The 14095-nt window shown below is 47.7% G+C and overlaps 1 protein-coding gene across 3 annotated transcripts in view; it reads right to left on the bottom strand.

Moving 5' to 3' along the window:
• gal3st3 (galactose-3-O-sulfotransferase 3) overlaps positions 1 to 12545 on the bottom strand; it is a 37731-nt gene extending 25186 nt beyond the window's left edge. The window contains exons 1-2 of one of the 3 annotated variants that reach the window (XM_029839653.1): positions 12320 to 12545; positions 8651 to 8789 (exon numbers count right to left, since the gene is read on the bottom strand). In XM_029839653.1, coding sequence (XP_029695513.1) covers positions 8651 to 8789; positions 12320 to 12382 — 202 coding nt within the window. In that variant the 5' untranslated portion in view covers positions 12383 to 12545. Of the gene's footprint in view, positions 1 to 8650; positions 8790 to 9184; positions 9259 to 12319 lie in introns of those variants that run through there. The other 2 variants (XM_029839652.1, XM_029839655.1) reach the window with 2 other exon arrangements.
• Positions 12546 to 14095: the final 1550 nt, after the last annotated feature.

Consider the following 14095-nt stretch of genomic DNA (forward strand, 5'->3'; position numbering starts at 1 on the left):
TCACGAGCATCCGTTTTTAATGGATATTGCCTCACACGAGGCCTGTACTCGCTTTTAGGTCTAATTTGTACTGGTAATACTCCCTTAATTAATCCTACATCAGAGGGTCCTACTGACCACAATTTAGTGGGTATTTCTTCAAGCCAATCTTCTTCTTCCTGTGTCAAAAGGACATCAGCCATGATTTCATCTTCTAGAAAATATCGTCGTTCATAGCGGATCATGTCACCGTTGTTGTCATCATGCAGCACAGATCCTCTTCTATGCAGGTAATGAGACCCACTATAGTTTGGATATAACCCGATGTTTAGCAGGAGTACCCCCCCACCCCAGGCTCTGGGTTTCTGTGAAGCACTTGGAGACAAACTTGTCTGTAACTTAAGCTGTATTAATAAAGTTCAAATGAAATCAATTTCATCAACTTTAGGAAATGAAAAGCAAAGATTCAGAAGCCTCCTGCACATGATCCATTATTGACACAGTGCTGCGCATTCAAGGCAGGCTGGCAACGATCAATATTAGTCAGCAGATTATTAATTCTCTGGTGTAACAAAAGGGTGAGCCAACCATGCAAGGCTGCAATGGCTGCTCTGAAACTGAGAGGATGTCCGCTCACGGTGATCACAATATGTTAACATGCAGGCGTCCTCCGGCTGGCAGCGTTATGTATCGCACATTTTTCACCTGAACACCCAGTAAACATGCTGAAATGTGAGATATGATGTTTGTATTGCTTGTTTGCGCAAGGTTCGCCTCAAGAATGGTGCAGCTCAACAATGAGTTTCCATGGAGTTTCAGTAAAAGGCCAGTTGTAATTAGGTGTGTCAAGGTACCAACCAGAGCTGAGAGGAGGAAATTAAAGCAAAATATTTTTGTTGAGAAGTGGTTTGAACTGACAGGAGTCTGCACAGGCCAAAATGGCCAAAAAGGCTAGGAACCGCTTTTATTAGTGTAACAAAACCATTAGAGCAACTTTAAAGACAATAATACTTAAATACAAACTATTAAATATGGAAGATATTAAGAAATATTTGTGCCTTTTACAGTGTTGATTGAGGTCTGAGTACCTTCCTTCACTCTTCCAATTCTATGAGCTTCTTCAGGTCAGACTTCAACATCTCCTCATCCTCCTCCTCCTCCTCCACCTCTACTTCAATCCCGTCCATGGTCTTCTGCAGCTGCTCCTTGATACGGTTCAGCTCCAGGAGTCCGTCCTGCAGCTCCTTGCAAACCTCACGGATCTTTAACGCAAACTCCGTCTTTGCACCCTTCTTGAGCTCCATGGAGTCCTTGGCCAGGAAAAAGACATCCAGTGCGAGGAAGAGGCCCGTCATGACCCCCGTGGTGACGCTCATCACCTGGGCGGCTTTGGCTGCGCCTCCTGCCACATTGAGGACCTGAATGGTGCCGATCAGGCTCTCCGTGTTGATCACCAAGGCTTTGCCGGCCCGGCCACCCTCCTTCATGACGTGTTTGACGTTCTGGTTGAGGTGCTTCTTTGCGATGCTGTCGCTGAATTTATCAAAGTCCCACTCCGCAAGCATCTCCATCCCTTCCTGTCACACAGATTACCCGCTCAAATTCTAAAAACGCAAAACAAATTGTGCCGGTGCGGCCCCGCTGTTGACATGAATAGTTATGTCCCTACCTGCAAAAAGTCCAAGGACTCCTTAATGTCCTTTATCTCCTCCTGGTATCCTTGGATCATCGTCTCCACCTTCTTGCGGTCAGTCTTTGAATGAACCGTGTCGGTGATGTTGGCGGAAGCCGAGGTCAAGCCGCCCGCCGTGGCAACGCCGATCCCGACGGCCGCCACGATGAGCGAGGTTTAAATGTTTAATTGATAGAAACGCAACAACGGTTCGCTTTAATAATCAGTTGGAGAGGTTTTTATATAGTTTCACAAACTGATTTAGCGATCGAGCCGATACCGTTGTTAATATGCTAATATGCTAATCAGGTTTCTAATCGTTATGCTGCATCGCTGCCACCATACGTTTACAAAAAGAGCATCTTTAAGGAAAGTCCTGACTTTGTACGAGACACCAGCAGGGCGAAACACCACGAGTCCGGCATCTCAAGAATAAAAGAGGAAGAGGAAATAAAAAAGAGCAAGGCCTCCGGGTTCTACTAGCCATTTCCAGCTCCAACTTAAATAAAATATAACACTGCCCACACACATACACACACTTACGTAATTCCCTGAGAGAAAGAAAGACACATGCGGAAGAGAAAAAGAGATAATGTGATGGGGGGGGGGTTAAAGTAGAAATCATCTTCAGAGAGCCTGTGGCGCTGAATTTCAGGTTGGCAGACTGGGGAGACACACACTGCGGAGCCAACAAGGTGTTTACACACCTGAAGGCAGCTGGAGCATCTGACGAGTAAAGAAGAGAGGGAGACTCGAGTCAAGGGCGACGAGGGAAAACAGCGCTGGGGCCAGCTGTGCCTTTTTTGATGGGGGTTTCGGGGGGAAAAAAGCCCAAAATGTTTCTTTCACTGGGGTTTGATAGGTGAAGAGTGAAGGATGGGTTGAGCAGGAGTGCGAATCAGAAATGCCAAAAATCAGCAGGCTGCTAACGGCTATTTTGAAATGGAGGCGTTTTTTTTGCTTAATTAGTGACTGCGAGGAAGAACCTGGGGTTATTTCTGTCTTGAAAATGCTACGAAATGTCTTTCCACCCTTTAATATGCAAGAAGCATCAAAACTACGACAGCTTCTATCTTTATTTTTCACTTCCGGGCGTTGCAGTAATGACAGGTGATTTGCATGTACATGCTCAGATATGGAGCCGCTGCAAACACACTTATCTTTGCATTTTCTAAGATTCAACGTAATGGCAGTGAGTCGGGTCACAGCGGTAAACCGGTGTCGCCTTCACTGCATCTTTCACCATCTTGAGCTCCAGACAGACAGCAATAAATGCCATGTTAGCCGTTATCAGCACTTTGCTGGCTGTCGCACGGTCCTGCCAGGCTTTTCCCCAGTTTGTGGAAGGCGGTTCAAAACTCAATGTCTGTAGGGATCATGCCGTTTGGTTTGTGGTGAAATTCAGGAAGATTTTGATGGAAAAGGAAGGATATGATGAGAAATGTTCACAGGCATGTTAACAAAAGTTTTACTCTTTCTTTGAGCTAGCTTTTGAGAATCGCAAGACTGCACAAAAAAAAAACAACAAAAAGAAAATCCAACTCATTTGCAAACCAGTGACCGTTACTGTGCGTGTGGGATGACTAATGGATCCACATAATTGCAGTGGGCTATAAGTATCTGCAGGGGGCATCGGTGCACAGACGCTAGCTGGTGACAGGTGTCCTTCTTGGTGCCTGTTGGAAAAAAGTACAGCAGGGGATGATGAAGAAAGATGAGGAACTGAGGGCTGGGAGGGTGTCAGAGAGACATTAGCATTTTACCCAGAAGTTTTCTGTTCATGTTATGAAGTTATGTGCCTAACCTTTAACAATAATTGAGTGAGAATGACAAGTCATATCTACTTTTTGTGATCTGCAGTGACCTCTGGATGATTCAGAGTGTGACTAATGAGAGGTCAGCACGGGGAGCACTTCACCCAAAATAAAGGAGCGTTAGGTAACGCGAGTGTCAAAGCTACGCTGGAAAATCCTCTTCAGTTTTGGACTTTTGTTTCAGCACATCCGGCGGGTGCAGAGGTGTCTGGCTCAGGTTATCATTATTCAACAACAGATACTGGTATCAAACCGAAGCGAGTGACGCGTGACTTAGATCCCCCATTTCAGGTTGTGTTAGAGTGACCACAAGAGGACAAACGCCTGCATTAATGCTGGTCTACATGAAGAATGCTGAAACTCACCAGGTAAAACCAAGAACGCCGGCATCACACAGAAAGAGAAGATTTTCTGTTCTAAAATATTCACATTTATTAATTAATTCATAACTGATCAGAAAACAACCATTAACATGTTAACAACTTTGTAAAAGAACCACGTGATTTTAAAGAACGTTGTCCTACTTAAATATGGAGGGGGCGTGGCTTATTGATTTGCCGCAGCTGATTGGCTGATTCTTTTCACTTCATTTCTCATCATCTCACATGATTATTTCACAGATTCTGTATGATTACATTGCCTTGTCCCCGTTGGAGGTGGAGATAGATGAAAATATTGCAATATTTCAAGAAAACATTAGTGTCGATTGAAACATGCGGCCTGGTTTTGGAGGTCGTTTTCTCTGTTTCAGCACAATCATTGATCAGAGCTTAATCCAGGAATGGTTTAGATTTGTGTGTGACCGGGGGAAAGCCTGGCCTCCACACAGGTCAGGTCACTGGATCTGTGCGCCGCTCCCAGCACCGCGGACAGACTGCTCAGCAGAGGACTGAACTCTGTCCAACAGCGCCAAGCGTCATGCTCGGGGACACTGCGATCACACTCCTCCTACACAACACAGGGGCAGAATGCACCCCTCCCCCCGCCCTCACCACACACACAAAAATACACACATGCCATGCCACCTTTCTGAACACATCATCCAGCCATCACAGCCTCGGTGTTGGTGGTTCTGCATAACCAGAGCAAACTCTCGGGGAGCAGGTTGGCTCCTCGTCTGCACCTGTACATCCGAAACAGGTCCTAAAAGGCCCCAGAGGGCCTTTTTACTCCACCGAATTAACGAGCAAAACAACAGCAAGGGAGTGGGAACATCACATCTACAGCAAACTCCCACACAGGCAGGATGGCACTTCGGTTTTAAAGTTATGTAACATTTCAGTGGTGTGAGATTACATTCACTTTGGCCCCTGAGGGGAGAGAGCAGATCAAGAAGGCTTCAGGAGTGAAAGTCGGAGTGGTTAATTGGGCATGTGACTGGCTGGCGCGTTAAAAGCACAGAAAAGTAGCAGAAAAGCAGGTTTAGAATCAAGTTTAGAATCAAGTTTGGAACCTCTCCGAGACTTCTGCTGAAACGTGACTCAGCTCCATTGCGCAGACCTGGCATCAGAATCAGAATCAGAATCAGAATCAGAAGAAGGTTTATTGCCATTGTTCATGTAATACACAGTATTACACAAACTAGGAATTTGTCATGGTGTGCCGCTGCGACATTCAACATAAAGAAGACCACACTAGAATAAGATAAATAAAATAAAATAAGACTTATATACAGTATATACATAAATAGTAAGTGGTAAGAGGTAAGTGGTAAGAAATAGTGCAGGTCCATGCAGGAGTAATGTATTGTTCGTGAGTCCGACTGGCTGCTGTACATGGTGCTTAAGTGATAAGTCACTTGGTATTCAGCAGCCTGGTGGCAGAGGGGAAGAAGCTGTTTGTGTAGCGGGAGGTTTTGGTCCGAATGGACCGTAGTCTCCTGCCTGAGGGGAGGGGGGAAAACAGTCCGTGACCAGGGTGGGAAGGGTCGGCCGTGATCCGACCTGCACACCTCCGGGTCCTGGAGATATACAGGTCCTGGATGGATGGGAGCCTGCAGCCGATCACCTTCTCGGCAGCGCGCACGACGCGCTGCAGCCTCAGTCTGTCCCTGACGGTGGCACCAGCGAACCACACGGTGATGGAGGAGGTGAGGATGGATTCGATGATGGCCGTATAAAACTGCGCCAACATCCTGGGAGGCGGTTTGAGCTTCCTCAGCTTCCGTAAGAAGAACATCCTTTGCTGGGCCTTCTTGATGAGGGAGCTGATGGTTGGCTCCCACTTAAGGTCCCGGGTGATGGTGGTGCCCAGGAAGCGGAAGGAGTCCGCGATGGTGATGGGGGAGTCCATGAGGGCAAGGGGGGGCAAAGGGGCTGTGACTTTCCTGAAGTCCACAATCATCTCCACTGTCTTCTGAGCGTTCAGCTGCAGGTTGTTGTGTCCGCACCAGGACACCAGTCGAGCCACCTCCCTCCTGTAGGCAGTCTCGTCGCCATTGGAGATGAGCCCGATGAGGGTGGTGTCATCCGCAAACTTGATCATTTTGACAGACTGGTGGCTTGAGGTGCAGCAGTTTGTGTACAGGGAGAAGAGGAGGGGGGAAAGTACACAGCCCTGGGGTGATCCAGTGCTGATGGAGACAGAGTCCGAGACAGTCTTCCCCAGCCGCACATATTGCCTCCGATCCGTCAGGAAGTGAGTGATCCACCTGCAGAGGGAGTCAGGCACACTAAGCTGGGACAGCTTGTCCTGTAGCAGAGCGGGGCGGATGGTGTTGAATGCAGAGCTGAAGTCCACGAACAGGATCCTCGCGTAGGTTCCCGGGGAGTCCAGATGCTGCAGGGTGGAGTGAAGGGCCAGGTTGACCGCGTCGTCCACAGATCTGTTGGCTCTGTAGGCGAACTGCAGTGGATCCAGGAGGGGGGTGGTGATGGACTTGAGGTGTGGCAGGATCAGGCGCTCTAAGGACTTCATGACTACAGAGGTGAGCGCCACAGGTCTGTAGTCGTTAAGCCCGGTGATCCGTGGCTTCTTGGGGACAGGGACGATGGTTGAGGTTTTGAGGCAGGCTGGCACCTGGCACGACTCCAGGGAGGAGTTGAAGATGTCTGTGAAGACAGGAGTCAGCTCCTCTGCGCAGTGCCTCAGGGTGGAGGGAGACACGCCGTCCGGGCCAGGGGCCTTGCGCGGGTTCAGCCTGGCGAACTGCCTGCGCACATCCTGTTCACTGATGGCGAATGAAGGGGGGGAGGAGGGGGGGAACTGGTGGTAAGTGATGGGGGGGGGGGGACTGATGGTGAGTGGAGGGGGGGAGGAGGAGGGGACTGCCTTTGATGGAGTGAGGTCCATGGGGGCAGTGGCACTGGGGGGAGGGGAGGTGTTGGGCATGGCTGACGAGGTGTCAAAGCGGGCATAGTGGAGTGGCAGGCTCTGACAAAGGGCTTTGTCGTCCTGACCCTTTGAAGCCTGAGGCCTGTAGTCGGTGATCTGCCTCAGGCCTCTCCACACAGAAGCAGAGTCGTTAGCAGTAAACTGCTGCTGAAGTTTCTCCGAATACACAGATTTAGCTCTCCTCAGTTCCTTGCTAAACCGGTATTTGGCCTCTCTGTAGCAGTCTCTGTCTCCACTTTTCAGCGCTGCTTCCTTTTCTTTCCTGATCTGTCTGAGTCTCGGTGTGAACCAGGGCTTGTCATTGGAATAACTCACCCTAGTGCGCGTTGGTAGAATGCGCTCCTCACAAAAGTGGATATATGAGGTCACAGTGTCCGTGTACTCATCCAGATCATGTGTGGCCCCTTTAAACATGTCCCAGTCAGTTGTATCCAGGCACGTGCGCAGCTCCTCCACAGCCTCACTGGTCCATCTCTTCGTGGTGCTCACGGATGGCTTTGTTAGTTTAAGTTTCTGTCTGTATGTGGGGATCAGGTGGACCATCACGTGATCAGACAGTCCTAGCGCAGCACGGGGGACGGCCCGATACGCGTCCTTCACTGTGGTGTAACAGTGATCCAGCGTGTTCTCTGCTCTGGTGGGGCATTTGATAAACTGTTTGTACCTGGGGAGCTCGTATCTCAGGTTGCTCTGATTAAAGTCACCAAGCACGATAACCAGAGCGTCGGGATAGGTCCGCTCCACTTGTTGAATACAGTCCGCGAGCGTGCGCTGAGCCTCGCGCACGTCCGCATCTGGCGAGATGTAAACAGAGGCCAGAATGAATGAAGCGAACTCACGCGGAGAATAGAAGGGTCTGCAGTTGATGAAGAGGTATTCCAAAGCAGGAGAACAGTGCTGAGAGATCACGGTCACATCAGTGCACCAGTCGCTGTTGATGTAGAAGCAGACTCCACCGCCTGCTCTCTCGCCAGAGAGCGCCAGGTCGCGGTCGGCACGGAACAGCTGGAATCCCTCGAGGAGGAGCGCGCTGTCCGGTGTCTCTTTCCTGAACCAGGTTTCAGTGAAGCAGAGAACACACGAGGTGGAGAAATCTTTAATCCGCATCAGCAACTTCAGCTCGTCCATTTTGTTACAAAGTGAGCTGGCGTTGGACAGAAAGATCCCAGGCAACGCCGTGCGCGAGCCTCTCCTACGTAGTCTCGCCAGGGCACCGGCCCGTCTTCCTCTCCTCCGCCGTCTCACCTTTTGGGCCAAAAAGTGGACCAGGTCGGCTGCAGGAGCCAGAAAAACTGGAAGTAAGTCCGTGGGGGTGAGAGTCCTGATGTTTAATAGCTCTTCACGGGTGTAAGAGCAGGCAGACACACAATTAACAAACAAAAATAGACAAACAAGAACGCAGCAAGACACCAAGGCGACCGCTCTGGGCGCCATTTTAGATCATGAGGCATTGGCACTAATGAGGAGTTGGTGGACACGTCAATGGACCTCTGCGGTTAAATGCAAATGCAGGCGCCCAAGGGTGGGGAAAACGCGTCAGAGCATGGTCACCGCGCTCATTAACTGATTAATTGGCGGAGTTACCCACGATTGACTGAGCACGGTTGTTTACCAGTGTGCCACCTGTATTTGCTGACCGGAAACTACGCGAAACAACAAACGCCGACGCGTTTTGAAGTAGAAAAATGACAGCTTCAGAGGAGAAATTTATAAATTAAACTGCGAAAACAAACAAAAAACGCATGAACACTCCCAAGAAAGTTCAGTGGGTCTATTTGGAGCATGACAGCAGCACATTTGTTTATTTCCCCCCCTTTAGACAACGGAAATTCCACCACAAGACGCAACTTACCTTCGTTTGGGAAGGTGGAAACAGGTGTTGCGCGCCGCCCGTGCGTGCGTTCCGCCGCCTGATCAGGCGTCCAAAGACGAAGGAATTGGATGGCTATGCACCAACGCGGCGCTGCAGAGTCGGAGTGTGGATCACCATGCTGTGGAAAACACGGGCACGTCGGGGAAATGCGCGCGGCTGTGGTGACAGGGCGGAGGAGCGCAATTTTTCTTTAAAAGAATTCTCTGAGCGTCTGAAGTGATACACAGTCACAGCAGAGACACCACCAACACCACCGCCTCCCTGATTCTGACACACACACCATATCACGTTATCCCTTATCCTAAAAACAGATATATGGAGAAGGCGGACTTCGTTTAGCAAATTGCAATAAAATAGGGCGTTTCCGGTCTGAAAAACCATGGAAACCCATAAATAATTCAAACTGACAAAATTGCATTTGCAATATTATGTGATTTTCAAAGTCTGTGGGAACATTAAAGATTCTCAAGGTCTAACACGCGCATTATCAACCGACTTAATTAAAAGTTTCACCTGAGGGAAGTGTACTTTTTTCCCTACGTTGGCGTGAACTGTTTTTGTTTTCCCGCATCCGCCCTTTGAGCAAGTGCGGGCTTGCGTGTCCTTTTGTCGCCACTAGAGGGAGACAAACGCCGCGATTCGTTTTGGGCCTTGAGGAGCTGCGGATGTTATAGTCCTCACGAGGACTGATTATATTTAAAATATCTTATATTTGAAGAAGAAAATGAATCAGGTACCAAAAGGTTTTAAACCAGTCACCTGAGTTTTTTTTTTTTTAACATTTAATGATATTAAACGTATAATTGCACCCTTTCTTATTAGAATATACTGTATATTATATATATAAAGCGGCTAACTCTTCTGAAGGGCAAATTGTGATGTAAGCATGGGTGCACTACTCAGGCTTTGCAACAAATGTAGATAGAACTGCAGCAGATATCAACCACAATGGGGTCAATCCATAGGACCAATCTATTCTGTCCACTTCTCTGTGGGTGATATTGATTTATGTAACTCTAGGACTCAATTTTGTTGCCAAGTTGGGCTACATTGTTAAAGAATAATTGCTCTAACTTTCCATGCCAGATGTGTAAAAACTCAGACCTCACAATTATTAATTTTTATAAAGTTAATAACAAGAGGGGCAAAAATCAATTCCCGAGTCTAATAATGGTGCATTAAAATTAGATTTATGTGTGCTCTTTTAAAATAGCAACAATTTTGTGGGGAATATTTGTCTACTTTATATATGTTGATACATGGGTAAAAGACAGGCATTGCTCTCAGCTAGCATGCTACTCAATTCTTGATAAAGGCAGCTTAAGGTTTAATAATATTGACTAAAAACAAACCCAAAAAACAGATAACTGCATTTGCATCACTTGGCTTTTGTAAGCAATTTATTTCCAATCTGGCACAGACCATTGTGCCCTCCAAAGTCTGGGCCGACTGACGTCTTTCTTACCATTTTCTCAGGATCCGCTCTGGTAAACACACTCAGGGGTTTGGGGAAACTATGGCTCAAATGATGCATGGCTCTATGAATTACATCACTGGGCATTTGCCACGTGGTGACAGCTCCCACTCTCCAACATCTTTCACGTGCCAGATCACCACCTCCAGCGGTGTGGCTGCCATCATGGCCAAGATAATGCTAATTAATCAGAGCATGTGAGCATGCTAACACATAAATTATCCCTCCCTTCACTCTTCTCTCTCTCTCTCTCTCTCTCTCTCTCTCTCTCTCTCTCACACACACACACACACACACTGCCCTCAAACCCTTTAGAGTGTGAAGTAAAATGGAAGTGATATATTGTGGTCTCATTGCTGCAGAAAGCATCTCTGAGTCACAGGGAGAAATAAGCAGAGACACTGGACACTGCTGCAAGAAAGGATAACGTGTGTGAGAGAGAAATGATAGGTACAGTAGCCGCATAATAATGTGCTAGTGCTTGCAGCTCAGAATGATGTGCAACTCCTCTTACCTTCATATAGAAAAGGTCATTTTGTGGCAGGACGAGGAACGACTCGGACAGAGCAGGTGGTTTAGACGTCTTTATTCTGCAACCAGCAGACAACACTGAATGGCGCGTTGAACAGTGCATCCAATCAAGGGATAACCACGCCCATCACCCCATGCATCACCTGGGTGTGAGATACACCCAAATGTGTCCGCCACACAGCCCCCCCCGAACACCCAGAAGGGAGAAGAACAGCAGAAAGAGGGAAAGGAAAAATAACAATTTTACATTTCAGTCCCTAACAGGGGGTTTAATCAGCCTGCCATAACGGCTGCGGCGCCCCTCTTCCGGGAACGCAGATGAGTCGCAGGCAGGAGAAACAAAGTCCACAGCAGGCTGTAAATTAGAACAAAGATCATCAGACGGGACATTCTGGACCTTGGGAGGACGGCCCCGACGGGGGACCTGAGCCGGCAACACATCCTGCCCAACCAGCAAATGCGCCGGCTTCAGTCTATCCAACGTGACCCGCTCCGACCGACCACCCATATCGAGCACGAAACTCTTCGCCCCCGTCTCGAGCACCCGGAATGGGCCGTCGTACGGAGGGCGAAGGGGTGACCGGTGGGCGTCATGTCGTACAAAAACAAAACGAGCTGTTGCTAAGTCCGTCGGTACAAACGACCGCGGGAAACAGTGGAGCACAGGGGATGGAACCAGAGCAGGCCCAGCTGAAAAGTAACTTCCGGCAGGAAAGTTACAAGGAGGCGCACTCTCTGGCAGAAATTCCCCTGGAACACGAAGCGGTTGTCCCAAGACCAAGTCCGCAGGCGAAGCATCCAAATCCTCTTTAGGAGCTGTACGCTCTGCTGTACTTTGCAGCTCTGAGTGCATATTCTGTGCATCTACAAGCTAGCAGAAAGCTAAATGAGGCTAGAGAATCTTCTAAAATATGCCTCTACTGCTAAAACACATGGGATACAGGCGCTGCCATCTTGAACTGGTGACGTCACTTGCAGCCCAAGTATGTTCAACCAGGAAGTGACTGCAAGTGTGCACATCTGTCGGCCAACTAGACTCCGATCAGGTTTGGATTGTCCATTAGCTCTCTCTGCCAGCAGGGGTCACTAGCACGCACATCTAATTGATGTATTGATGTACACATCCAATTAATGCGTACTTCATCTAACATCGGCTGCTTTAAACAGCAAAATTCAGCCCGAAGGCCGTTTTGTTTGTTAAAGCTGTTAGTACTAACTTAACACACATTTTCCCGTGTTTCCAAAAAAAAAAATCCCTCTTAATCGACGACATTACCCAAACGGAGCTACAATTCCAACCGCGCATTTTGAGCTCTTGCGTGACGCCACTTCCGCTAATATTCAAAGTAAATAAAGACCAAAACAGCGCGAGCTTCTCTCCCCTCAGCGCGCATCGACGTTGAAAGGTTGCTACGCAACCGTCGCTGATGAGCTAACTCCAAATGCGGGTAAATTTATATTCTGAGTCTTTATACCATACTTTTACGATTTTATTTTGTCAGCTACAGCTGGTTTTAAAAAAATGTATGCAAAGGATTCTTGTTTGCAGTATTTATCGTTCCTGTGAAAAGTGCTAGCAAGGACCAATAGAAGAAGCTAGGAATTAAAACGAAAAAAAAAATGGCTACCCTCAACTATCTTACCAGTGATTGGCTGGAATGTGGTTTGTTGTGTTTCGGTGTGCCTCCTGTCCCCAAGTGTTCCATTGATGTGTGTTGTGTCCGGAGAAAAAGCTTTGTCACAGTCGTTTCAGGGCACGGACCGAGACGAGATGCCAACAATTTGAGCCAAAAAGGAAAAATCGCGCTGGAATCATGGAAGATTGCCCATTGCGCCCACCGCAACCACTTCTGACTCTGACAATTCAACTCAAACACACTTCTGAAACCAGAGGGCCATCAAAAAAAATTGGGAAAATTACATGATAGAAGTCTTTTCAGCACTTGGAAGGGGGTACAAAAAACCCACAAAATGTCTGATTGAATGTATGTGCGAACACAACAGGGCAATTTCCCATGAGATGCATCTGACAAGAGGCAGAAGAGCTGAGTGCGTTGTTCCAGTTCTGTCTGCTCGGTTCTCTTCATCTCTGGAGGGTCGCTGTTGAGCTGACACCTTGCTCGCGTCTCCCGGACTCAGAAACTGACAGCGAGGTGACAGCTAGAGTCACGGCTCTGAGGCCGGGGAGCGGCCGACTGCAGAGTCGTTCGTGCCGCAGTTTTATTCCATCGGTTCAGTGCTGATACGCGTGATGAGGGATGCAAACGTAATTAAATCCTTGCAGAGCAACTGTTCATCCACAAGTTTCCTCCTGTGATGTCGCAATTTTCTTCTTTATTTTGTAGCTTCTCTTCGCCTGAGTTTCTAGATGGCCGACGTTTCAACGTGAGCTGTAGCAGTTTCTTCTCCTTTCGGCTTTGCTGCTATTCTGACCTTGTCTGGCCTCTGCTGTTCTAGTTATGCACCTAATCCATCCATCCATCCTCCTTTTCAGTTCCTCTTGAGTCAAATTTTGTTGCTGTTGCCCTCCTCTCGCAGTTTCTCTCTTTCATCCCTTTTTTGTCATCTTCCTGGACAGTCATCAATTTTTGGTCATTTATCTCCTCCCTCATTTCCTTCCTGCCTCCTCACATCCTCCATCACTCTGCTGTGCACCTGAGTGAATACAAATATCCTCTTCTGACAGAACACTAACAGTCTCCAAATAAAATGTACACTTAAAAATGACCATTTTTCCAGTTATGTAGATAAACAGTAGCTGTAAAGTAACTGATGCAAATGTTTTAGCATCATTTATAGCATTTTCGCTGTTGAATAATTTAAGCAGCAACCTGTGAAACAATAAGGTTTATTTTTCCTATTAATTTATATTTGTCATTGGTGGAGGAAAATACTCAAACTTACTGTAGCCCTTACTGTAGTAACTGCAACTATCTGAAGGGGGCGACATAGCGCAGTTTAATTGATCAATCTGAAAGCCTCATTTAAAGCCTCTTGCCGCTCAGTGTTATGATGTGTAATAAAAATTAGTGTAGAGGGGCGGGGACACGCAGATGGGGGCCTGTCCCTCGCAGCGCATATCTTCACAGAACTATCCTGACAGCAACATCTGTTCAAGAAGTCTCCGGTTCTCCTGCAGCATGTAGGAAGAAGCTGTCGGAGGCCTTTTTCTTTTTTTGATGGGAAAGACGAGTCAGAGACGTTGATATTAAAGGAGTCCGAATTGCATGGAGCAGCCAGATAGTAAAAATCCAATTTTGAGGGCGTGAAATGCTCATTTTCATTTGCAAATACTCTCTTAGGGGGCACTAAAGTGGTTGTGGTGATCCAGGCAGCAAATGGAAGATTTTCACATCTAGTACACAGAATGGAAGAAAATAAACTCCTTTAGGAACTTCTAAGGCAGTTTCTTGCTCCCC

Source organism: Takifugu rubripes, chromosome 8 (genome assembly GCF_901000725.2).
Source record: "Takifugu rubripes chromosome 8, fTakRub1.2, whole genome shotgun sequence".
Taxonomy (NCBI): domain Eukaryota; kingdom Metazoa; phylum Chordata; class Actinopteri; order Tetraodontiformes; family Tetraodontidae; genus Takifugu; species Takifugu rubripes.